General features: G+C 38.0%; 1 protein-coding gene across 1 annotated transcript in view; it reads right to left on the reverse strand.

The window, feature by feature from the left end:
- Positions 1 to 3,469: 3,469 nt before the first annotated feature.
- Positions 3,470 to 25,049, reverse strand: part of LOC145787608 (ribosomal protein S6 kinase alpha-3-like) — a 29,565-nt gene continuing 7,985 nt past the window's right edge. Inside the window, exons 6-17 of the mRNA XM_082599380.1 lie at positions 20,320 to 20,500; positions 17,608 to 17,678; positions 16,819 to 16,902; positions 13,413 to 13,585; positions 12,784 to 12,956; positions 11,691 to 11,813; positions 10,029 to 10,115; positions 9,322 to 9,483; positions 8,515 to 8,676; positions 7,938 to 8,132; positions 7,103 to 7,266; positions 3,470 to 6,397 (exon numbers count right to left, since the gene is read on the reverse strand). Of these exons, the coding sequence (XP_082455506.1) occupies positions 6,298 to 6,397; positions 7,103 to 7,266; positions 7,938 to 8,132; positions 8,515 to 8,676; positions 9,322 to 9,483; positions 10,029 to 10,115; positions 11,691 to 11,813; positions 12,784 to 12,956; positions 13,413 to 13,585; positions 16,819 to 16,902; positions 17,608 to 17,678; positions 20,320 to 20,500 (1,675 nt within the window). The 3' untranslated portion in view covers positions 3,470 to 6,297. The remainder of the gene's footprint in view (positions 6,398 to 7,102; positions 7,267 to 7,937; positions 8,133 to 8,514; positions 8,677 to 9,321; positions 9,484 to 10,028; positions 10,116 to 11,690; positions 11,814 to 12,783; positions 12,957 to 13,412; positions 13,586 to 16,818; positions 16,903 to 17,607; positions 17,679 to 20,319; positions 20,501 to 25,049) is intronic.

Genomic DNA, 25,049 nt, shown 5'->3' on the forward strand with positions numbered 1-25,049 from the left:
CCATGTCCAAACAAATACGTATTTCGAGCAATCCTCGTCTTAGTCAAGGGTCATGTTGATTACTACCGTACTTTATAGGCGTGCTATACTAGTAGCGTATAAGTAGACTGTGTGTACGTAAATCTGTAGCTATCCAACTGGTCTAGAAAATGAAACCGGTCTTTATGTTATCACTGGAAGATTGTTAACACCATATGTGTTGTGTAAACTCAAGTCAAATGCAATCTCATCTTTGTCACTTAAAACTTTTATCCAAACGAAATCTGACGTTTTGTAGCCTTGTTGCATTCATTTTGTGCTGGTGGTTTATCTATAGCCTTCAGCTATGCTAAAGTCCTGTCCTTTTAAAATATTTTTACTTTTGTTTAAGCACTTTTCTTTATTCCAATTAAATGCTGCAAGCTGCCGCCTTTAATTAATCTTCTTTTGTCTGTTTTCTTTTTGGAGGATTAATTCAAATTTTAGGAAGTGAACCTGATATCATCCGATGTTAAAGTTATGTAATATTGTTCACTGAGAAATAAATAAGCGATCTCTTAAACTTTCAAAAAAGTCGCCTGAAAAAAAAATTGCGATAAAACTTCTGAAATTTCCATCTAGCTTCTTAGTTTCAAGTACACAGAAAAGTTGAAGAAATTCTCCGACTTAATCAAGAGCCTGTATTACGTGAATCCATCGTCACATAGGGTCACTGTGTCTATGCTGTGTCACAGAAAAGTTGAAGAAATTCTCCGGCTTAATCAAGAGCCTGTATTACGTGAATCCATCGTCACATAGGGTCACTGTGTCAAACATAAAACACCTGCCTGAAATTTTTATGAAACTGCACAGAAAAGCTTAACTTTGAAACTATAAATGCTATACTCAAATATTTATGAGCTACCTTGTCTATGGCGTCTGGTATTCAACCTGATTAAATGTAAGAACTTCTATTTATAAACTATGATAAGACTTTCACTCAAACACTGTTGTTGAAGTAAATGAACATCTGTGCTGGCTGGTACCAGAGATAAGATTTTCATCAGATTCCAACCTGCAACCTTGCCCTTTGCACATTGATTTAACATTTGCAGTCGTTGAAATGATGTACAACAGACGAAGTTTGCTGGAAGAAAGCTTAGCAAACAGCCCTTTGATTTATCATGTCATAACTGTGACGCTTAGGAATGTAGAAGTTACGTTTGAAACGTGTTTTTCTTCGATATTTTGAGACTTGATTTATTGCCTGCAATCTCATCAAAACTTAACAACCACAAGCGTATTATTTCAATGTTTGCTCTACCAAGCTGTTACCACATCACGGTTCAATGCTAAAACTTGTTACTTTTACCAAATTTAGATGCCGCCTAACATAGATTCACTGTCTGAGAAGGTCATCTACAGGAGACATGTTTTTTCCAAAGCAGTAAATCAGTAAGCAGTAAGTCCTTTTTTACATTGATTCAACGTTTGCAGATAATGAATCAATGTAAAAAGGCTGATTTGTTGACTGGGATATAGTTAAGGCATTGAGTGGAAACGGTTTTGTTTGCTTCCCAAATTATGCTACAAAAAACTACTTAATTTACTAACAATTTTCTTCGCTTGAATTTACCCATTTTCTTGTAAAAATAGTTGAAGTGGCTCTTCAAAGAAACAAAACAATCAATTGCCTCAACTAAGTCGTCCATGTGAAGATGAAGTGCTTCAACTACTTACTACAGCAAGCACAGAAAGTCGCCAAGTGCTATTGTTTGCTTGTGCTCACGCTGGGGGGTTTAGTCGTCATTCTTTATTCGGAACGTTCATATATTACGTAACGCCTTCGAGGGGGAGGGGGGGTTTATGCAAAGCGTTACGTTAGCGTCACATCGGGGGGGGGAGGGGGTTCAAGCAAAACGTTACGTAACGCTTTACAGTACGGAATGGTAGTTTTTTGTGCTGAATTCGTAGTGAAAAAGCGTTACATGGGGGAGGGGGGGGGGATTGAAAAAAGCGTTACGTTGGCGTTACATGGGGGAGGGGGGGGGTCAAAAATTCGGAAAAAAAGCGTTACGTAATATTTGAACGTTCCCATTCGGAGCCCTGTTCTGTACATTATTAGGTACAAGTGTTACTCTTGCATAGTGAGGGAATTTAGCTTGGCAGTGTTTAGTCCACCAATTAGTTCTATGCTCACATTTCGTTGTCACACGTCATCGGTTGCATGGCCGAGTGGTGAAGGTGCCAGTACGGCATAGAAAGGGCGCCGGTTCGACACCGCTCAAGAGCATGCGGCTGTGTCTTTTGAAAGACACTAAAAAGCATGCCTGAAGGTGGACACGATGATTGGCTTCCTTGCCTTCCCGTCCACTTTTAATCAAAATCTTCAACCACCGGGCATGAGCCTCCATGTGACAAATATGTCACACGTTGCATCAATGCAAAAAAGGTCGATTTGCTGGCTGGTGTGGACGATTCAAAATTACACCATTTGTAGCCTGAGTACTTGATCATGAAAAATGCGACCGAGAACAACAATTTCCTGTGTAGCAGCATCAACTGTTGAGCACATGTAACTTGATGATGCACGTCTGCAGTTTTGTTGCGTGACACTGAAATTTCCAACACGGAATCAGATAAAAGTTGTGATGCTAAGCAGGATGGATTGCTGAGCCCAACAGATTTGTTACAAGAATGTAGGGCCCCGTATTCTTCCTTTTTCACACCCCTTCCACTGCAAGGCAATTCTCGCAACTTTCTCAAATCGAGACGTGGCATTTGAACACCCTAATTGGTCGTGAAGTCGCTGGGTCATCCAAAAAGAACAGATTTTGAACCTAGATGGCGCAAAATGAAGAAACAGGACTGAGCCATGTGGAAGAGATGACTGATGAGAGTCACGTGTCTGGTGAGGTAGAAACCAGGGCAGTAAAGTCGGGCAAAAATATACGACTCCGGCTTGTCGGTTTATAACTGGCTGATTCCGAATTCAGTGTTGCCAGATTTTGTTTTAATTTTTGTCCTTTTCAAAAATTTAATTTCACTTGATTAAAATTGAAACGCTAACTTTCACAAAAACTGGCAAGAACAAACACTTCTCATGTCTGGCAAAGTTTCAGGGTGTAATACAGAAAACAAGAAACAATAGTTTGAAATAAGGTTGAATTTTTTTTTATTGTTTATATAGTTTTGTATCAAGCCGGGGTAGGTCTTTTTCTTTAACGACTCCGGACACGCCAAAATCCATCCTACTCCACAAGTCCACAACCCTGGTGGGAACTACACTAGTCCGACAGCAGGGGACAAGTGCAACGTTAATCGTTGCTATCCAAGTCTCAACTTTCGCTACCAAAGTTGTTTTATCTTCTAAACTTTTTGTTATTCTGACAGGCTTGAGAAGTTTAAATCACATTACAGATTTTGTAACCCAGCCAGCAAAATTAACCGTTTCTGTCAGCGGACGTTGAATTAACACAATGACAGGAAAACTGTTTAAAATGACCAGTAATAATTTACTTGAGTTTATTGAATGCATATAATCATTGAATTTCACAATCTCTAAGAATACAAAAAAATTCAGTCGCCATAATTAGGTGTTCATCGCGCGATTACTGTATTTAATAAGAAGCCACGTATGAACAACATTCTCCGTGATTCGACAAACAAAGGCTCCAGGTTAAAAAACACATTTTGATATTCAAAGTTTAATAAATGAGAACGAACATTAAGGCCATTCAATTTACATCGTTATCATGAATGCCTGAGAATTTGCCCAGCTGGCAAAGTCTGTTTTTCGTTTTCATTAATTCAACGTCTTAATACGTTAAATCAATGTAAAATGAATAGATTTTGCAAACTGGGTTACGACGATGTCGAGTTGGTGCAAAGAATAAGGAAATATCTGTGTCGAATCCACTATTAATTCAACAATTGAGGTCAAAATTAACACGCTCAAAACTTTGAAAAACAACCATCGGGAAGTGCGGTATCATCTCTATGTAAATGAAGGAATATCTGAAATGAGTCCAGCAAATACAATGCTGAATATCACACTGGATCCGCAGTATTCCACGACGAGGCATTACCAGCCAATGTTCTTACTAACATTGACTCTAAGTTTGTAGATGTTGAAAAAATCAAAAGAAAGGACTGACTTGTTGGCTGGGCGTGAAATGCTATTGTCTTGTCATCTTTGTTATAACCAATAAATTCAGTAGTTAGCGTTACACGCAGTGGCGGATCCAGGGAGCGATTAGGGCGGTCACTCCCTTTTTAAACACAGAAAAGTAATTTTATTTATGGTGTATTTGCAAGTCGGATTAATGTAAACAAGACCTATACATTATTGTGTTTTGTTAAAATCCCCCCCCCCCCCCCCCAAGACCCAAGGCTATTTGCTGAATTCGCCTCCCGGTTGCAAGGACAAAGCAACACAAAAACAAAAGGTATATACGGAAATTAAACATTGCGATGAATTTTATTTCAAAAGTTGCACACAATTCATTTTTGGCCAGTTCGCGTTGTGGCAATGGTTTGGTTTTAATGATGTTGAACAATCGTCTGAACAACGTTAGCAAACTAAAAAAAATATTTTGGAATTTCAAACCACCGACATTGACTACAAAAGGCTGACAATAAAGATGTGAACCACAAGGTAATACAAAAAACCAACTAGTTCAGAGCAAACAAAATCAATTGAACACTTTTACCACCAGAAATGATTTTAAAAGTGAGAACATCGTATCAGGACCAGACAGCAAATCAGTCGCTTTTTACATTGAATAAACGTCTGCAGACGTTGAATCAAAATAAAAAACGACTAATTTTCCATCTGAGTGGCTAGCATGCGGCCGCAAATCATCTATTTTCTACATTGATTCAACGTCAGCAGGTTAAATATGTTTTATTATTATTGCTTAAAAAAGAGTTTACGCCAACAGCTTGAAACATCCCAAATTATGTGTTTACAAAATGTGAACCCTTTGGTAGAGTGGGAGGACTTTGGACCCTCACCCTAAAGGTTTACTGTTGAAAATTGCGTCGGCAGAGTGTCGTTTCCAATGCTGGGTTACACGATTACATTCACATACATTGTGAAATCAAGTGGAAAACATTGTGCTTGTCTGTGGAGTTGTAAATTTGCTATCAAGATACAACAGAATACGCTACATCAACTAAGCTTAAATAGACGTTGGATAGATGTGAAATTTATTGACCTTATAACCAAAAAAAATACAAAGAGAAACAACGGAACAAAAAGTGACACATTGTGTTTAAGGACCTCGTACACTAGCCTGGGATACAGTTGAACGTTGAGAATGTATAAAGAATTCTTTACAACAAAGCAACTTCCCAGATCGCAAAGTGGTCCTTTTTACATTTATGCAACGTTTGCAGATGTTCTCCCAAATGTAAAAGGGACCAATTTTGTTGGTTGGGAACAACAAACGAAACTGTAATACGAAAAGCTGAGGAAATGTTTCGTTTCAACTGATATACCACCAACGTAATACTTTCCGAAATATTCATTTGCAAATATACATTCTACTGCGGCATGTGTATTGAACAGAAAAACTAGAAATAGGAAATTCTCAGACAGCAAAATCCGTCATTTTTACATTGATTCAACGTCTGCAGAGGGATTTTGATGTATGGGTTTCAACGTACCTGTGAATTGGCACGAATCCAAAGAACGATGGAAGCAAGCTTTTCTAGCCAGACAATCAACCTTTCTTTGCATCGATTCAACGTCGACGTCAAATCAATCCAAAAAATGACCGATCTTCCGCATGAACAATTTATTACTTGATAATATTTTCGCAAAACAACCTTGATTAAGTTATACAGTAAAACATTTGTCTACCAGATATGGTCGCACAACCACATGTGCTATCCCCCAGGCAGTACATCCATCATATTTACGTCTGATTTAACGTTTGCAGGTGTTGAATCAATGTAAAAATGACGGATTTTGCTGTCTGGGATAATACTGGTTAGCAACCCTAAATTAGTATTTACGATGGTAAACGCTACACTCAGTTCCAACAGGCATTACTGAGGAATCCACACGCAAAAAAGCTATTTACACGCTTGCTACTACACCTAGTTGAAAGGTTGCTTTTTCAGAAAAAAAAAAACTAGAGTGTTTTTAAAAAAAGATTCTTAAACAAGATTGCAATAGCAGAACACAACAGCTGATGCTGCAACGTAGCAAGAACTTTCACCCATGGAATGCAAAGTAATGTAAAAAACAAACTTTATTTGATTACAAAGCAAGATATTTGAACTGGAAACTCGCCCATTCAAGGGAAGTGTTTGAAATGTGAGGGGTTCCGATCAGAGAGCGGTGGAAGTAATTTTCTTGACGCCACGACGCTGAGCGAGCATTGAAGTCCCGACTGGGTTCAGGTTGAGTGGTTTGTGCGAGCGAGCAGCGCTGTGGGAATAGAAAGGTACCCTGGTAACTGAAGTCGTTTTTAGATCATTTGATGCAATATTAACGTGAAGACCTTAGCTTTTGTGAGCTAATATTATTTACATTAGCTGTGGTTCGCACTTATAACTCCCTGTGCGGGGTTCGACACCAGGCCAAACCGAGCTTCTCATCAATGATGCTTACTATTCAAAGTGGTGGTTAGCATTAAAAAACACGGTAAAATGATGATTAAGATGCGAAATATCTTTGTCTTAAAGAAAATCAGACTCCAGTACTTTTTATCCCATTCAAGCTAGTGCCAGTAGGTTAAAATATTTAAAGTAGACGAGATGGCAACAAAACAGTTCTTCGTGTCCGTCTTTCAGATATATAGAAATAAGTGCCTTGCCAAAAACACAGATGTGTGCCCTCAATGGATGGTAAACGGTGGTCGGGGAGGTTTCACTGCCCGGTCAGGAAGACGACTACATGCTCGGACAATACAGCAAAAGGATGCAAAACCACCAGTCACATTTCATGGTAGGTAATTGGAACAGAAAAAGGCTCCATGATCAAATGGCCTGTTGTTGTCGGTTACTTTCCTGTTAGGTGTTGTTTAATGAGATGCATTGATGTATACACAGACAGCAGAACCTGCAAATTTTTACATTGATTCAACGTCTGCAAAAATGACGGATTTTGCTGTTTGGGTAAGCCTTCACAAACCTGAACATGGCGGACATGGCGCCTCTCATAAACTTGTAGTCCTTGGTCTGGTTCAAGTGGTACTCTGGAAGCTGGTCGGGTCTGGCGATAAAGGGATGAAGCAGGACTTGGGAGACCGAAAGCCTTCGATTCGGATCCACATGCAACATCCGACGAACCAGATCCTGGATAAGAAGATCGTGATGAAGATACAGATTTGTTGTGGAGTCTTTACAATTGGATTGGTTTTTAATCTTCACACAGTCATTTTCTACCAAACAGTATTTTGTTGATTTACGATTTTGGGTAAGAACAACTAGACAGCAAAATCTATTTTTTCCGTATAGCTTCAACGTCTGCTGACATCGCTGCATCAACGTAGAGGACGCATTTGCCAGCTGGGAAAAGGAGATAAAAAAAGACGACAATATTAACCGTGAAAGTCACTACAGCTGTCTAGCTGATCAGGAAAGAACATAGATTGTCATGAGCGATAAAGCTAATCAACTCTTTAGTTAGATTCAAATTCCACTTGAACTACCAGGACTACTATCTTTAAAAAATACATGACAATATGGCGACCTGTTGATTCTTTTGGCAAGCGTCACCCACAGATATTCATGTTACAGTTTTAAACTTTATCAACTTGACAGAGGGGCACATGGAACCACAAGATTTACAATCATTTTGCAAATAAAAAAACTTCGCCACTGAACTTTTCATTAAAAACCTTCCTTTGAATTTACCCAATATCTAAAAGAATGCCATACTTGTATGACAAAGCTCTATAACCAACTTGTTTTTATCAATTTATTTATCGCGTCTACTTTGTATTAATTTCAAGCACGGCACCTACCTTGGCAATGTCTGACACACTCTTCCAGTTTCCCCCCGACATGTTGAACTTTCCTGTCTCAATTCGCTTCAATATGTCGGTGGGGGTGTCATCGGGTCCGTTGGCAAAGGGGGTGTAGCCGGCAAGCATGGTATACAGCAACACGCCAAGACTCCAAACGTCACAGGCTTCGTCATAGCCTTTCTTTTTCAAAACCTGCATCGGAGAAAAGTTGTTATTACCATTTCCAAGGGAGGGGGAAAAAACTGTTACAACCGTTTCAGTTCCTGGACAGCTGCTACACGGCAGCCTAGAAATGTCACGTTTACAAATTCCACCAAACACCGCTTTGCAACAGAAGTCCACGCAATGACCTTCACTTTAGCTTTACTGCATTACACATCCCAACATAGCTATTGGAACATCTCTTATAAGACGAGTAGTAATACTGGAGTTGTAATGTTGTAGTAGTAATAGTAATTGTAGTAGTGATATACAGCACAATGAGGTTAGGAAACTCCAAAATACGTTTATTAGGATCATTGCAATAGACATGTTAGCGAGAAGAACGCCCCTCTTTCATGTTGCCAAAACTAACCTCTGGAGCAACGAAGTTGGCAGTGTAGCAAGGCGTCATCAACAGCCCGTTGTCATGACGAAGTTGCTTGGCAAAACCAAAGTCACAAACTCTGATGGACTCAGGGTTGCCAGTCTCATCAGCGTATAGAATGTTGCTTGGCTTCAAGTCCCGATGAACAACCTGAAAACAGAAGATTGATGCTGACAACACCTGTCCCTTTTATGTTGTTGTTAGATGGTAAATAGAAAATCAAATTTTTTGTTATGTTAACACGCCATACTGTGTGAATCACAGACACTAAAACTAAAAACGAAGTTGTTTTTTTAACAGAACCTAAAAGCAAACATGAGAAAATGTGATTTTAGGTTGTGTTAAACTAACATCGTTTTCAGTTTTAGTACCTGTAAAAATGGACATCGATAAGTTATGCGCTACCTAAGGCTTTATGTTGGATAACAATCATCAGGCGCAAACACTTACTCAAACAGAAATGTAAGAAACTAACCTTACTTTTATTTAACTGACATTAATTAGCTCGTCTAAGCATACTTTGCTTTCAATAGACACCGAAATAACTTCAAACGTTTATAAAGTGACAAATTACACGTGGGCGTAGGCGTACTCAAACGTTTAATTGTAAATCAGTACAAATTAGTTTATGGAAGATGACAAGTAATGATAAGAGTAAAAAAAGCATGTTCTTTGAAATATATTTGTTGAAGATAATTTTGTAGCTTCGTCATCTTCGTCATCTTCGTCGTCATTTTCTTCAAGCTTACTAGTTGCCATTATAAAGTGTTGACTGTCACAAAATACTGAACTAACCGAGTTCTTGTGCAAGTACTTGACAACTTTCGCGACGGTCTTAAGCACAGAACTTGCTTCCTTCTCTGTGAAGAACTTCTGTCGTAAGATTTTGTCCAACAACTCCCCTCCCTTCATGAGCTCCGTGACCAGGAAGACATGTTGGCCATCATCAAAGACATCCTGAGGAGAAGAGGAAGAAATTGATGTCTTATATTTTTTTTATTAGGATAGATGAATTGCCACAATATTGACATTTACAATTTACATGTTTCTCGGCAGCGGATTACACAGAAGCAAGAATTGACAGTGGTGCGATACTGATGAGCCCAGATTCATGGGCGAAACACGTGTCTATCGCTGTCAATTCGTGCTACTGTACAATCCACTGCCGAAAAACATGAACAGCAGTTGATTGGATGGTCTGAATGGCTAGCGTGGAGGCTACACCGTTATGGTTAGCGAATCGCAATTGCTCGCTGTTCTAGTCTGACTGCCAAGAAGAATGGTCCTTTCTACATAATATAGACATTTTGTTCCAAAGAAACGAAACAAAAGACAGAACACACTTTACCAATCCAAGTGTGGGTGGCAGGACATGGGTAAAAGTGATACTTTTTTGTCAAATATTGACTTGCATGGGGTTTGAAGCATTCATGCTGTCGTCAAGGAAACGTCTAACTTTTTCCGTTTACAAATCGACATAACGTACAAAAACTAGAACGTACCTTCAATGTAATAATGTTGGGGTGCTGACCGTATCTTAAAAGTATCTGCACCTCCTCTTCGCAATCGCGCTTGTTTTTGTAGATGATCTGAACAAAATTATGCAAATAATGATCATTTTTGTTTGTCGTATCCAGGCTTACACCTGGTGGTTGAAGATTTAGATTACGTGGACGGGAAGGCAAGGAAGCCAATCTTCGTGTCCACCTTCAGGCATGCCTTTAAGTGTCCTGCCAAAGATACAGCCGCATGCACTGGAGCGGTGTCGAACCGGCGCCCTTTCGATTACCGTTCCAGGGCTCTCACTACTCGGCTATGTAGCCAACAAATGACAATTATTACATTGAGTAGCAGCTCGTGATCACTGAATGTGGGGGGTGCAATCTTGATTCGATATGTTTTTGGGCTAATGTGTCTCAATATAAGCCAAGATAAAACCCTTGCAAATACTAACTAGGACTATAGAAATATGCAGTTAAAATATTTCTCTCGAAATACACTATTGATAGCCTATGCCAATCAAATATTATAACTGCATAATTTTTAAATATATCTAATTGGAATTATAAAAAATATGCAAGAAATATTGGTGAACTGTTATGTAGTCGTAGGCTATTTAGCTTTGCTCAGAACCTAACTAACTTAGGTTTCGTTACTGAATGACTCGGCCTAGCGTCAACAAGAAAGCTCATAAGAAAACTTTTTGAAATAATTATGCGAGATACTTTCTATTAATGCATAATTTAATTTACTACCCGGCTTCCTTGTACCTACTGCATTGTTCAATACACAGCCTAGCAAACATTCAGCACCTTTTACAACAAGGCTTGGTCCAATGGAGAAATGTTTTACCCTTTAATAACAAGACCAGCCTAGTTAATGACCGAAAAATCTTCGATGTTCAATCAAATAAAAAGAAAACTCTCGAAAATACTGAAACATGCGTTTGTCTTTGTATTATGATCGACAGAAGAGCTGCAGTTTGAATTGCAGCCTCTTAAGTGCACAACTTAAATGAATTGATTCTTTTTTCAAGTTACGTCACTGTAAAAAAAACGTTTTAGACGGAGGAGCTGAGATCCAATGCAGTCCAAGATATTGCCACAAAAACAAGACACAATTTTGAATAACAAAAGATTGAAATTTTGGTCGACTAAGACAATTAATTAAATTACCTAGAAGACTACTTAAAGCGAACAATATCCCAATAGCCTTCATCTACGAAGCTAAAGATCTAATTCGGTGTTTATACGTCACTTTTTACTTTTACTGTCACTTTTTTTTATACAAGAGAGGACGCGTAATACAGATCGATGTATAAGCAGGGTGTGAAGGCGATTGCGGCATATTGATGTGAATCCGGCCACCCTCGGTAACGGGGACATCACCGGATTAAAACTGGACTACTACTACTACTCTTATGAATATAAAGGACAAATTAAACTTAAGTGAATGGAGACATTGTTTCGTCAAAATAAATACATAAGCTCGGAAATCAGTCGCTTTTTACATCGATGCGACGTCTGCAAACGGTTCAATGTAACAGCGACCAAATTCTTGGCTAGGTGTCGCGTTCAAACTGAATGTTTAACTACAGTCTGTTTTCGGCAAAGAACGTCAAATCGACGAAAAACGCCGGTTTTAAAAACACGACAAATACTGACCTTGACCGCGTACTCCTTCTTGGTAGCTTTGTGAATGCAGCGCTTGCAAACAGAATACGAGCCAATCCCTATCTCTTCCTTCTCTTCATATTCGTCCAAGAACTTTTTGGAAGAGTTAATCAGCTGGAAGACAAACAACATTTGATGTTTGTCAATGTTATAGCTTCATGGAACAATTTAAACGTAACAATGTAGATCACGTAACCAACTGACCAATTGACCATGTTACGTCACCTTGCCCAGATTGCGCATCTAATAAGGTCACGTGATAACGACAAACGACATCAACGCAAAGTTGCAAATTTAAATCGTTATTTACAGAAAATCGCATTTGCTCTCATGTGCAACACCTTTGGAAACGGCAAATCAATTGAACCCATATGCAGAATGGGTTTCCTCCAACATGGTAAAAATATAAGCACTTCCTACGTAACATGCTGACCAGCATGAATCTAATGAAGCTCAAACAAAAAACTATACCTGGTTGACAGACATCTTCTCAAATTATAAGGGAAAAAGTCTGCCACCAAACGTCATCAACACGTAGTTTGACGTAAATCGAATTGAAATTAAACTTATTATTTAAAAAATTTGTGGCAAAATCTGCACAATGCATTCAAGTCGAGTTTGTTGCTTTGAAATGCCTGCCCGCTGCATTCGTTATTATACCTTGATGACATTTTACAGTGAGACAATATACTCTTAGAAGAAGAAGATACAGCTACAGAAGGAAGCATAAATGTGTTCTGGCAAGCAGAACTTGCTCAGAGTTGCATAACAAAGCAAGCAACAGCATGTAGCAATAGCTCATTCTTTAATATAGCTGAATATCTCATGAAATAAATATAGACGGAATGGCCCAATTCGGTGAGTCCGATCCCTTAACGGGGGATGTTTTCAATTTTTTTTTTAAATTATCGGGTACCGTAGCCTAATTATCATTGCCGTTTTAGGGTTAGGGGTTAGAGGTTAGGAACTCACCGAATCGGACTCACCGAATAGTAGCAGACCCAAATATAGATACGGTAGGTCTGAAGTCCATTACTTATACAGTAGGGCACTGTATCCTTGTTAGCTGCACATTCCATCTTACCCTATTGGTGAGCAAAGCTGTTCCTGACAGGTCCCTCTGTGGAATGGATGGGTTAACCTTGGGGGCGGCGGGTGCCTGGCCATTTTTGGGGGTGTCCTCGATGCTCGGTGCGACGAAGGAGAACCCACGAAACAGCTGCTGGGCTGCAGCACTGGCAGGAACACCGGGGGAGTCTGTCATATCATAATCAACATGATGCAAGTTGAAATAATCTCATGAACATTAAGATGCTTTTCAGTTTCATATTTAAATGTGTAAGATTTACGTTTTTGTGAGGCTGCTTGTTCGATAACATTCGCAAAGTTGTCAAATATCATCGTCAATATTTTTCAGATACAATGTGTTTAATTCTTGTTTAGTCTAAAAATTAAAAAAAAAAACAGCTGAAGAAGTCGACTTTACGGTGGTGAAAGCTTTAGCCATAAATTGTTATAAGCAGTTGTAGGAACCAGGGTGATTTTATTTGCGTCCGAGTTTATCTCCTTCATACTGTTCTGTTATTTACTTCCAATACTATGTGAATAGAAGATTCACAAGCTTAGATTAAGAGTAACGTCTTAAAAACTGTGTTTTAACTAAGCAATAAACAGAAAAAATTAAGTGCGTCAAACAAGGAATCGACCATTTACCTCGTGGAGTCCGGGAGGTAAATTCTTTATCAAAGTAGGTGGCGTCCTCTGCACGGGTCGTCGCTGGTTTAAAGGGAGGATCGATGTCTTTTCGGAGTAGCTTATTCCAATCGATTCCGTTAAAGAATGGATGACGTTTGATGTCCTGGACTCCATCGGATCCGCTTCCGAGTCTGGAGGAGATGTTGATGTTAATTCTCATGGACACAACACATGGTAGAACCCAAAATATACAATTTTTCAAGAATAACAATAAAAAAATCAACCATAAATACTTGTACAATGTACATAAGCATTAGGGTGTGTCGTGTGCCCCCAAAAATTTAAAAAATGGTTGAAAACAAAATTATTTTTTTTTGTGGGTGAGGCTTGACTAAAAAAGCAAAATTACAAAATTTCAAAAAATTTGGTCAAGGTTTAGGTGCTCCACATCCCAATTGCCTGTATCCCCTTGTTGGCTTGACAATAGGGTGGATTGAAAATTTTTTTTTTTTTAATTAAAAAAAAGGGGGGTCTAGACCACTGACAAATTGGCTAAAAACAATAACAAAACTGGTTTCAGGGAGTTGTACCACATATTGGCCGTTCTACCCCCCATTTTATGGGGGAATACCCCCAAAATTCTCAAATCGGATGTAACTTTGGAACTGCTGGTGCTAGGAACATGAGTTTGGTATCAAATGATGCAGAATCATAATGTTTCTATCTGCTCTATGAGGATTTTTTGCCTTAATTTCACTAGAAAAAAAGTTATGACAAAAAGCGTATATTTGACAATGTTTTGGACAAAACGGTAGCGCAGGCACAAGGTAATGGGTAAATGCACATGCTGTACTGCATATGTTGATGCAGGTCACAGATGACTGGGATACTTTTGCTTATTGCATTTGCAATAAATATACAGCATGGTATGCATAATATACGGTACACACTACACATGATGTAGAGAATACAAGGGTTAATCGAGAGCATGTAGGCAGTGGTCTAACGGTACAGTAGTGTGACTGGAAATACAATATAGTGCTCGTGTCATGTACACACACAGTAGCAAGTAAAAACTTTACTGCACAACATGGGGGTTACTAACTGGACTGTTCAAAGTGTAGGTGCATAAAACAAATACTGTAATTAGTAGACGTAATTGGTGATGGGTAGACTGTGATCTGCCATGAAATCATTGTCAAGGAAATACCAGCACACAGATTGATATACTCCATACTGCTGCATGTGCTAGACTACCTGTACTACAACTACTACATTGAGACTTTAGCAACCAGCACAAAAAGGTGAACATGTCAATCTAGTGGGAATTCCTTCTTGCTGTTGAATTCTTTCATAAGTTGATGAGATCGCACCTTCTGACGAATCAGTCCATCCCTTCTTTCAAAACCTACAGCATATAAGCTTACTTTAACAGTCACTAGCTTAACGTGACACTCCACTGCTTGGTTGTGGCAAGGACAATCCAGCCGCAGAGGTTCGTCGATGACATTGTCAAGCTGTTGATCTGCTAGCGATCTCATGATAGGTGGCTCAGACTTATGAAGTGTGCCAAGCTTCACAAGTTGGTGGTATGATTTTGCTTTAGTATTAAGCTGTGGCACAAGAAATCTGCATATTGCAGGTGGCACGGCTGGTAAAATTTCCTTTCTCAGCTTTCGATTTTCATCTTTTGCTTTTTATGAGGAGCCAACATGATTCTTGCTTTGCTTTTCCTGTGCTTGTGCACCTAAGGAATAGATTTGTTGGCCTACTGCTCTTCTAACTTGGCAGTCTTCATCACCTAGCATTCCAACAATGACATTTTCAGAGTGAGCGAATAATGCATTGCATTCCAAAACCTTCTTGGAAATCTTTTACTTCTTGGTTTGGGAAGATTTCTTTGCAACATGTTGAAGAAGTTTTTTGACCCATCAGATAATGAATTGTGGTGTTTTATTTCAAACCAAGGTGGGAAGCATACCTTGATGCAGTACTCAGACAAGTTCATGAAACTTTTGGAAGGGTTGATTGCATGAGTGTATTTACGAAGTAGCCTACAAGCAAGTGTTAGCCACCTTGAATGACATAATTCCCCGACTGACAAAAACTGCAAGTCTTCATCAACATTCAACATGCCCAATTGCCCAAGCACAATGCAGGCATAATCCATATATTACACTGGTCTACAAAAAAAGAATTATTTTTTGCTCCATGAACTTTGAAGACTGATTTAGAGTAATTTTGCGGTGCTGAATCCGAATCTGACCTCAGATCATGTCAGGTTTGTGAGATATGATAACAACAAATGGTTACTTTTGTCAAAAGTGGAAGATTTGGCATTGCGTTCACCACCAACATATGCAGTGCTATAACGAATGGTTAGTGTTAGACAGACCAAAACAGCCTAAGTAAGGTTACTGTACAAGCATTGCCACAGGCCTACTTAATCCTTTGTGGTTTCATGCAAACCTTTGACGGGGGGGGGGGGGGTCAGTTATACTTTTAGCCTCCCTTTTAGATTGTTATTACTGCCTTGTTAATAATGTTGCTTAGAAAACAAATTGGTATCAAAATTATATTTGGTGTATTTCAGCTACTTATGCACGACATGGCCTGGATTTCTGCATATAGCAAAATATGTATGTGCAATAAACGCAACGTCAAATCTTCCACTTTTGACAAAAGTAACAATTTGCTGTCATCATATCTCACATACCTGACGTGATAGGATAAATCTGAGGTCAGATTCGGATTCAGCACCACAAAATTACTCTAAATCAGTTTTCAAAGTTCATAGAGCAAAAATCGTGTAGACCAGTGTTATGTTAAAACAAGGTATTTATGGAGTATGGGGTCAAATTCCTGTATTTTTAACTGCAATGTGGAGCACCTAAACATTAATATTTTTTGCTGAAACTTCATATTATTGTTGTTTCAGTGAAACCTCACCATTGAAAAAAAATAATACAAAAAATATGAACATTGGGGCACACGACGCACCCTAATAAGCATAAAGCAACAATAACAAATTGAGACGCAAATTTTCAACAGCAGCAAATGGTCGTTCTCAGATGCAGTGAGACGTTCTACCAGTACCTGATCTTTTTTGCATTTCACCAACATTCCGTTATTGGAAATTATTCATCTATACAGCGTTTCGAAAACAAAAAAGTTTAATTTTGATCACATACTTTTGTTAATCTTAATTCAACACAATACTCGTGCGCAAAGAGTAAATTACATTTTGGCTTCTGCGTTTTAAACTGTGTTTTTGGCAAAGTACCCTTGAAGGACACAGTTGAGTGTCTGCATCTCATCAACATGTAAGACATTCGATTAGAACAGAAAGCCCTTTATCGCCTTGTAGCGCTTATTATTATTCCACCTAAAACAATCCATAGCTGTCGCTTGGCGGGGAATGTACCTGTTGGCTGGGTTCCGTTTGAAAAGCATGCGCAGTAGCTGCTGGGCCTCCTGACTCAAGAACTGGGGCATGCCAAGCTTGGCTCTGCAAACAGTGCAAAACTATGTTTAAATAAAACAGATACACGCTGACATTAAATGAGCGTTGTCTGAAGTAAAATCGATTAACGTTAGTGATTTTTTCAGATCCGAGTCCAACGTAAGTAAATCTTCACAATGCAGACATGACAAATCATAGCAAATGACTAGGGAACAGTGTTTCGAAAGCTAGTGCAATTCGCTATTACAACAGCGAACTCGCAGCATCAGGCTAAAACTGGTCGTTAAAATCTACATTGTGAAGTAAGCAACGATCATCCTGCTAAAAGCGTAACTCAATCAATTGCGTAAGTAAGTCTGCTGGTAAGAGTGCAAAAATGACAATCAAGAAAAAAAACAAAAAAACAACGTGCACCAAGCCAGCAAAATTTGCCATGTTTACATTGTTTCAACGTCGCCAGGCAAACTTTGCTGGTTGGATAATCGAAAACTTTCACGCAGATTTCGGCACAGAAATGTTAGAACGATTCAAGTTTTGCAAGCACTTGGACTTCTTGTGAAGAACCGACAAGTAGGTTGTCGGAAACGTTGTAACGACATTATAAAAGGTTCGCCTGGTTGATGTAGTCAACTTTTAAACAACACCAAAATAAAGAAAATCTTGTACAAAAAACACCAACCGTTAGTTCCAACTTTCATCATCATTTATATAATTAAAAAGACTGAATTAATAACAAAGCAGGATAGTTACTTCAATATCTGAGTCATAGTGTCTTTCCTGTCTCTTCCTTGGAAAGGCAACTGGCCGGTTAACATTTCGTACTGTAAACAAAAAAACTTTTGTTATCTCATGTATTTGATAACTCTTTGCAAAAACCCTTGCAACTTCACAAGGTTAACTTCACATGAAAAATACTGTTTAGTCAAGTGGGGTAATTACTGGACAGTTAAAATGACGGGGTAATTAGTGGACACCCTGCTTACTTTTTTCTTGTGTGCAATGTGACCTTGCAATTTAGTCATCTATTTAAACAAAGCTTTGAACTAAATGAACCAGTTGCAACTCTTCTTTTATCTGACTTTATATTATTTTGGCAAGACTTGGAATGCATGGTGTCAAATTTTGCATTAATTTGAAGCTAAGTGAAAAAAGTAATTTTTTAATATAAGCAACATTATCAAGTATTTGGATTTTCAAACTGGCAATACTAACTAGAAAAGCATGGAACCTTCTAAAAATGCCAGAGTGAGAGCAGCGGCTGTATCCACTTTTCCACAAAATGTGTCCAACATTTACCCCATAACAATTTCTCGGTTTTGAGGTAATTATTGGACACTTGAAGGTTGTAATTTCACCAGAAACACTGAATGATAGCTCACAAAATATTGCCCTTGCAGACTTATTTCGAATAGCGTATTTTTAGTAGCTAGCTTTTTAACAATGCCCAGAACCAGTGGCGTAGCCAAGGGGGGGTTTTGGGGGTTACAACTCCCCCTCTTTGGCACGCGTGTGACGTCACGATATTGAGAATGATGCTTTCAGTCTCTAAAACAAAGTTTGCCTAATTTTAAACAAAACTACATTAAAAGAGCGAGTTTTGCCAATACCAAACATTCAAATAACTCAGCCAGGAATTAGCAACAAGAAAACATGTAGAGACTTAGCTTTGTTACCAAAAAATGCCCAAGAAAATATGATCTTATCCTTTTGCTATGCCACCGGACAGCACCATTTTACAGGAATATTTATATCCACATTTTTGTTGAAAATGCTCTCAGAATGCACCAAATTCAAATTAATTTTTCAAAATTTTCTGGGAGAGGCCCCCAGATTCCCGCCGCTGGATGTCGTCTTTGGCGAAGACGCAGGCGGGCTTCCATCTCCAGCCGTCAAATCCCCCCTTTCACAACTCCTGGCTACGCCACTGTTCACAACATAAATAAAATGGGGGTTAGCACGGCCAATAGGGGATGCAACTCCCTGAAACTAGTTTTGTTGTTGTTTTTTGCCAATTTGTCAGGGATATAGACCCCCTTTTTTTAATTAAAAAAAGTAAATAAACAGTATTTTTCACTCCACCCTATTGTCAAACTAACAAGAGGATACGGGCGATTGGGATGTGGAGCACCTAATCCTTGATCAAAATCTTTGAAAATTTATAATTTTGCTTTTTGAGTCAATCCTCACCCACAAAATAAATAATTTTGTTTTCAATATAATTTTTTGAATTTTTGGGGGCACACGACGCACCCTAATGCATAGTAGTTAGAACCTTATGCTTGTATTTTAAACAAAATTTCGTTTATTGTAATAGATAAACAAAACATAAAACTACATCACATCTAATTTCACTTCAGAAAGGTCAAGGAATTCAAATATAGTAGAATTCGCCTATAGTGACACCTGAAGGAACGGCGGAAAAAGTGTCACCATAACCGAAGTGTCACTATAGCCGAATTCTACTCAACTGTTGCGTATGCAAACGGGACTTTGCAACAGGTGTCACTATAGCCAAAGTCACTATAGGCGAATTCTACTGTAATAACTTTCTAGTACTTTTTTACATAAGGGGTAAATACAGGACAGTGTCCAGCAATTACCCCTACCCTATCCAATTATTCCCTCATTTGATGGGGTAATTATCGGACAAACAAAACTTGTGATTTCTGCTAAAATACACATGGTAGAGAATCAGGTTAATTGGTAATGTAAAGATGAAGGCCAACCCTTGCAATCAAGATACTTTACATATAAATAGCTTGAGTCCTTGTACAAAATATTACAACGTTTTCACAAAATGTCCGCTAATTACCCCACTTGACTGTACGTCATTAAAGGGACGTTAACACAGAACGACAATTTTTCCCTTCGGAAAGTAGAAGCATCGCTACTCTTTGGCTGAAACAAAACTAGAAAAAATTTTATTACGAAGAGTGGGGGCAAGAAAGGCTACAGGAGATTGAGAAATCAATGTGGAGAAAGTGCTTCCTATAAAGATGGCTGACATTTGTGTGGCGAAACTTGATTGAAGCATGGCTATCACAAAATATGGCCTGGTTTGCTCCATTTTGCAGATTTTGATTACCGCTACTGCTGACTGAAATTTTGTAAGATTTTTCAATATTTGCTGACTCGCAATGATATAAAAGCTTTTCGTTGACTTTGGGAAGCAGAAGCAGTAGAAAAAACGAAGTAAGTAATAAGTTAAAAAAAAAGTCCAATCGGACAGTTAATGAGTGATTAACAGTCTGACTGAAATTTTATGGATCAAATTGTCTTTGTTTTTCATTGCCTGTTATGTTAAAATCTATTTTGTCATCTGGGGAAGACAGAAAATACGTTAAAATATAAATTTTAGAAGATTTCATTCAGACAGTCACCAAAAGTTGACAGAACTGGAAAATTCTGCATAAATCAGGCCGTACTTTTAGGTAGCCATGATCGAAGCAACAGACCACCTACCATGAGCACTCCAAAGGACCACCAATCTGCAGCGTTGTCGTGACCTCTTCTGTTCACCACTTCGGGGGCCATGTACTCCACAGTCCCGCAGAAGGAATAAGCTTTTTCCGATCCGTCCAGTGATTCTTTGCTTAAACCAAAGTCAGTGAGGGCGATATGACCGTCAATGTCAAGAAGGATGCTGCGTATAAAAAGCAGCAGTGAGAAGGTGAAAGATTTCACTAAAGTCGACGTCAAGGAAGCTACCACCTTGTAAGCAACAACAAATGCGTTTTCTGTTGTAACAGTAGATGCAATAGTTTTGGTCTATGGTGTTGCTCAGTGCATTGCTGGACTGAAGGTTTTTCATTGAGGCCTACTACCTAGACCCAGCTAAGCTTTCCCTTTTACATTTATTTTAATTACTTTCTTTTAAGCGCAAAATAGCTGTAGAGCAAAATTTTAAAATACGTCTGTTAAACACTGCAAAATATCCGTAAAAACAAAATCAGTTTGAACTATTTGCGAAGATCAAACAGCTGATAAAAAACCATTCAATTTTTAAAAACAATTTCAAAGTCAAGAATCTAAACATTCCTTTCGGTTTCATGGTTGATCAATGACCATTGACCAGGCGTTTAAAACTGAACTGATATATGTTCTATTCAGTGTTGCCAACCTTGCGGTTACACGCTAATTCGGGCTTGAATTTTTTGAGTTTACGTATTTGTTTTTAGATTTGCGGGTTGCTTTTTTGGGCTTTTTTTTTCAACTGTAAATTTTTCAATTTTTAGACATGGCTTTGAGACTGGAATTGAGAGTGTTTTCCGGTGGTCAATATTCCGCTTTTCCCATTTTTTTTTTTCTTGTTTTATGACGTCACAATGATGCTACTGCAGTGCTGACAAGCTTCTGCCACCACCTTTTTGGGAAACTAGTAGGTCTTAGAAAGCAAAAAAATTGACAATCGAATTAAAAAAAAATTATTATTCTATGAGGGATAGAGAAAACCTACCCTGACCGCAAGGACCTACAGTTTTTCTTTTTATTTGTGTACATAACTTTACAGTAGTTCATGTGTTGGTGGAAAGCTTGTTTTTAGAGATGAGTGGTAATTTAGCAGAAAAACACTACTTTTTGTAGACTTACGTATTTAGGTTTTTTCCATATTTACTTGTTTGTTGTTACGAAATAATCTGGCAACGTTTCTACTGCTGACTGTTGAGTGTAAGATGCCGCAAGATGACGAAAAAAGATAAGATTTATTTCCGGCGTTGCAGCTAACATGAGCGACTTCATCAAGACGAGGACAGGTGGCATTTACTTAAGCACGAAGTGGTGCAATACAAAAATAATAAACATGTTTGAGAAATGGTAAACTCGAAGCATAACAAATAAAAAATAACAAACTCAATTACTGGATATGGCGAAACAACCAGCTTAACTGTTATATATGTTACAAATTTTTAAGGATTACGTAAAATGTTAAGTGATTACGTTTAAGATTTACGCTTGCAGCTTTTGGCTTTATTATTGTGTGATTATTTGATGAATTCAAAATAATAGTGGGCCTACAATATGGAATTATTATGTGTGTTAATATCGGAGTTTGCTTGATTTGTTCGTTTAAGTACTTTTCAAAACTTCTTTTTCACAGATGCTAGCTGAAGATGCTATTATTATAGCGAAATCGATTCTTAATAAATTACGCTGAGAGGTTAGATCGTTGTGCAAATGCCAGCATTGGATGAATACCAAATAGCAGTACCGGTACTTGAAAACAATCGCAACTTTGTCCATAGATTTTTTTAAATTTAAACAATTGATAACTGAAGATATTCGGCGGCATACAAAGTAGTTTTTCAGATGAAAAGCCAGGTTCATCTTATGATAGAAAAAAGCAACTAAAACTTTCAGGCGAGAAAAACCGTAACGAATTAACCTTTCCAGTGGCTAGTCTGTTCGCATTATCAGACCAATGTTACTAACAAAGTAAACACAATGAGCGTAAGTAGACAACAGGAATTCTTTTGACAATCGGTCAATTTATACAACGTCTACAGACGTTGAAACAATGTAAAAAGCGACTGATTTACTGTCTGGGTAGTGAATGTGAGAAAAACGTAAAAAATGCATTAATTGTGTGTGAAATAGAAAAAAAAATGTTTGAACAGGCTGGTTACATTCAAAAGCTTTTTAAATCAAACCGCATCCATAAAGCTCTCTATGTGGGCGGCAATTTTACAGCTTTGTAGCCTGATTACGGCTTTGCACTCGTGACATTACTTAGTCAAAGGGAGAAAAGGTACCGGTTGGTCCACCTGTGCCGCTGTAAACCCAGCAAGCACATCAGCCTATTTTTAGATTGATTCACCATCTGCAGACTTTGAATCGATGCAAAAAAGACTGATTTGCTGTCTGAGAAGAACGCCAGTCAAAAGTGTTACAGCGTAAATGTTTGCCTAAACACCCGAAACGTTAAAAGCTGTTTCACACATGTTTCAATGTGAATTCAATTATATTTATTGTCAACTGAAACATTATGGAATTTCATTATTTCCGATTTATTGTGTTTTTCAAATGTACAAAAGTTAAATGCAAAGAAAAAAGAAAGTGCTTGTATTCTGATATTTAAACAAAACTATAAGCAGAAGAATTTCTTTATTTGTTTGCTTTGCCAGCCATGAAATGCGTTGCATTCTACGGAAGCACCACATTTCAAAAGCATTAATCTTTTCTGCCATTTTTGTTGAAATATTCCAGGTTTCAGAGTTGTAATGAAAAACAGGATAAATATAGCATTTTAAAACTCTAGATCTTGTTTTGAAAGAGATATTTTTATTGCGAAGAATTGGTTTCATTTGTTGGAAGCTTGCTTTTGCTTGGGCTGTTCTTATGTTGAGCTTATGTTGACCAAGTGAACCAAACCAGAACTCTGTTAAAAAGTATGAAAACCAGACAATATAAATTTCTCGGCCATGTAATAAGAAAGCAAAAACTGGAGCATCTCTCTTTAACTGGTAAAACTTTTGGAAAGCGGGCACCTGGCAGACAAAGACAAACACATCTGGAACAATTTAACGACAAAACAGAAACAATCATCCATGCAACACATAATTATAATAGGAACATTTGGTCTAATTATTCATCTGAGGCCGTCGATGCCTGGTTCAGGCAAGGCAATTGAAGAAGATGAGGATAAGCAGAAAATCGAAAGTAAAAATATTGCACACTCAGTTACAAGTCACAAAATGTGAAAAGAGATCGTTTGAACAAAGTAATAGTATCATTGTCAAAAGTGGATTAGCAACGACAAAATGCAAAAGGAATCTGCAAAACTGCACAAAGACTGCTTGGACAAGTTCAAGTACAAACTCAACAAGTTCAAAAACCGCAGAATCTATCAAAACCGGCCATAGTTCAAATCTAACGTTTCTTTCTTGAATAACAAAAATAACGATGTAAAAACCCAATTTGATTTGGAAGAAAGCGTTACGAGTTGGGCCTTCAATAGATTACAGAGAGCTGGCAGTGGAACTAGACAGACTTACTGAGCCTTTATCTCGCTCTCATTATATTATTACCAAGCGTACAAGCAGGCACAGTACTTGAATTGAGCAATTGGAATCACATGTTGTTGACAAAACTTAAAACGCATTAGCAAGTGTAAGCTTCGGTTAGAACTCACGCAAGGTTGCATGTCTGTTCAAAACGAGAAAAGGTACCATACAAGAGATTTTGATAGAGTATAAACATGGTATGGGTAGTTGAATGTTACTAGCATCACAAGTCGGCTGCAGGTTTTCATTGCACATTTGCTTCTATTTTCAGCCCACAGAAACTTTGTAATGACACATTTGCCAAAATCTCCCCATTATTTGCAAGGTTACTCATGAGTCATGACCAAAGTTAACTTTAGAACAAAAAGATAAAGATGATAGAAACAGTTAACACTGAACAGAGTAAACATTTTTGTGGCTTTATTTTGACAAACTAAAATAAAATTTATAAACAGTTTTCAGAAACAGATTTAAGCTTGATTGTACTCTTACACTACAGCTGAAAACAAAATTCAATTTGCATTTTCTATGCTTGCTCTCTAACATGAAGTAAACTTCCCGGCAAAAAATAAACCAGTCAGAAAGTTTATATGACGTTTATCATTAATTATGACGTTTTGCACAGCAGACAACTTCAGCGTCGCCTGGCAACATGAAAATATCCATGAGAATGGGTTTGTTTTAAAAATGTTAAAGGTTTGGTAGAGAGTTTGCTTTGTTGAACCATAAACAAGCAAAACAAAGTAACTTTTAGCGGAGTTAACATGTTTTATTACAAAGAAATATAACATATTAAAAAAAAAAAATAATTCAAACGTTTTCGACACTTTCTTGTATCCTCATCAGGAACTACTTAAATCTGCAATATATATACATTATACATAAAATAAAAATTGTAAAATAAATTTGACTACTATAACTGTAAGGTCACTCCGGACTGAAAAGCACAAACTGAACAAGTGATACAAGAATGATTATGAGTAAATTATGCGGCGGGAAACAGATCACACGAGGTGTAAACTACAGACATGTGACAAACAATTAAAACACACACACAAAAAACTATGAGCCACAGGCGAATAACTGTCGGTTGAGAAATGGATTGTTACGTTTGATTCTTAAGGCTTCAATGATCTTAGGCTGAAATTCAGATCTGCTGGAAAGATGATTTTAAATTGGTCAATCGAGACA

Source organism: Aplidium turbinatum, chromosome 18, assembly GCF_918807975.1.
Source record: "Aplidium turbinatum chromosome 18, kaAplTurb1.1, whole genome shotgun sequence".
Taxonomy (NCBI): domain Eukaryota; kingdom Metazoa; phylum Chordata; class Ascidiacea; order Aplousobranchia; family Polyclinidae; genus Aplidium; species Aplidium turbinatum.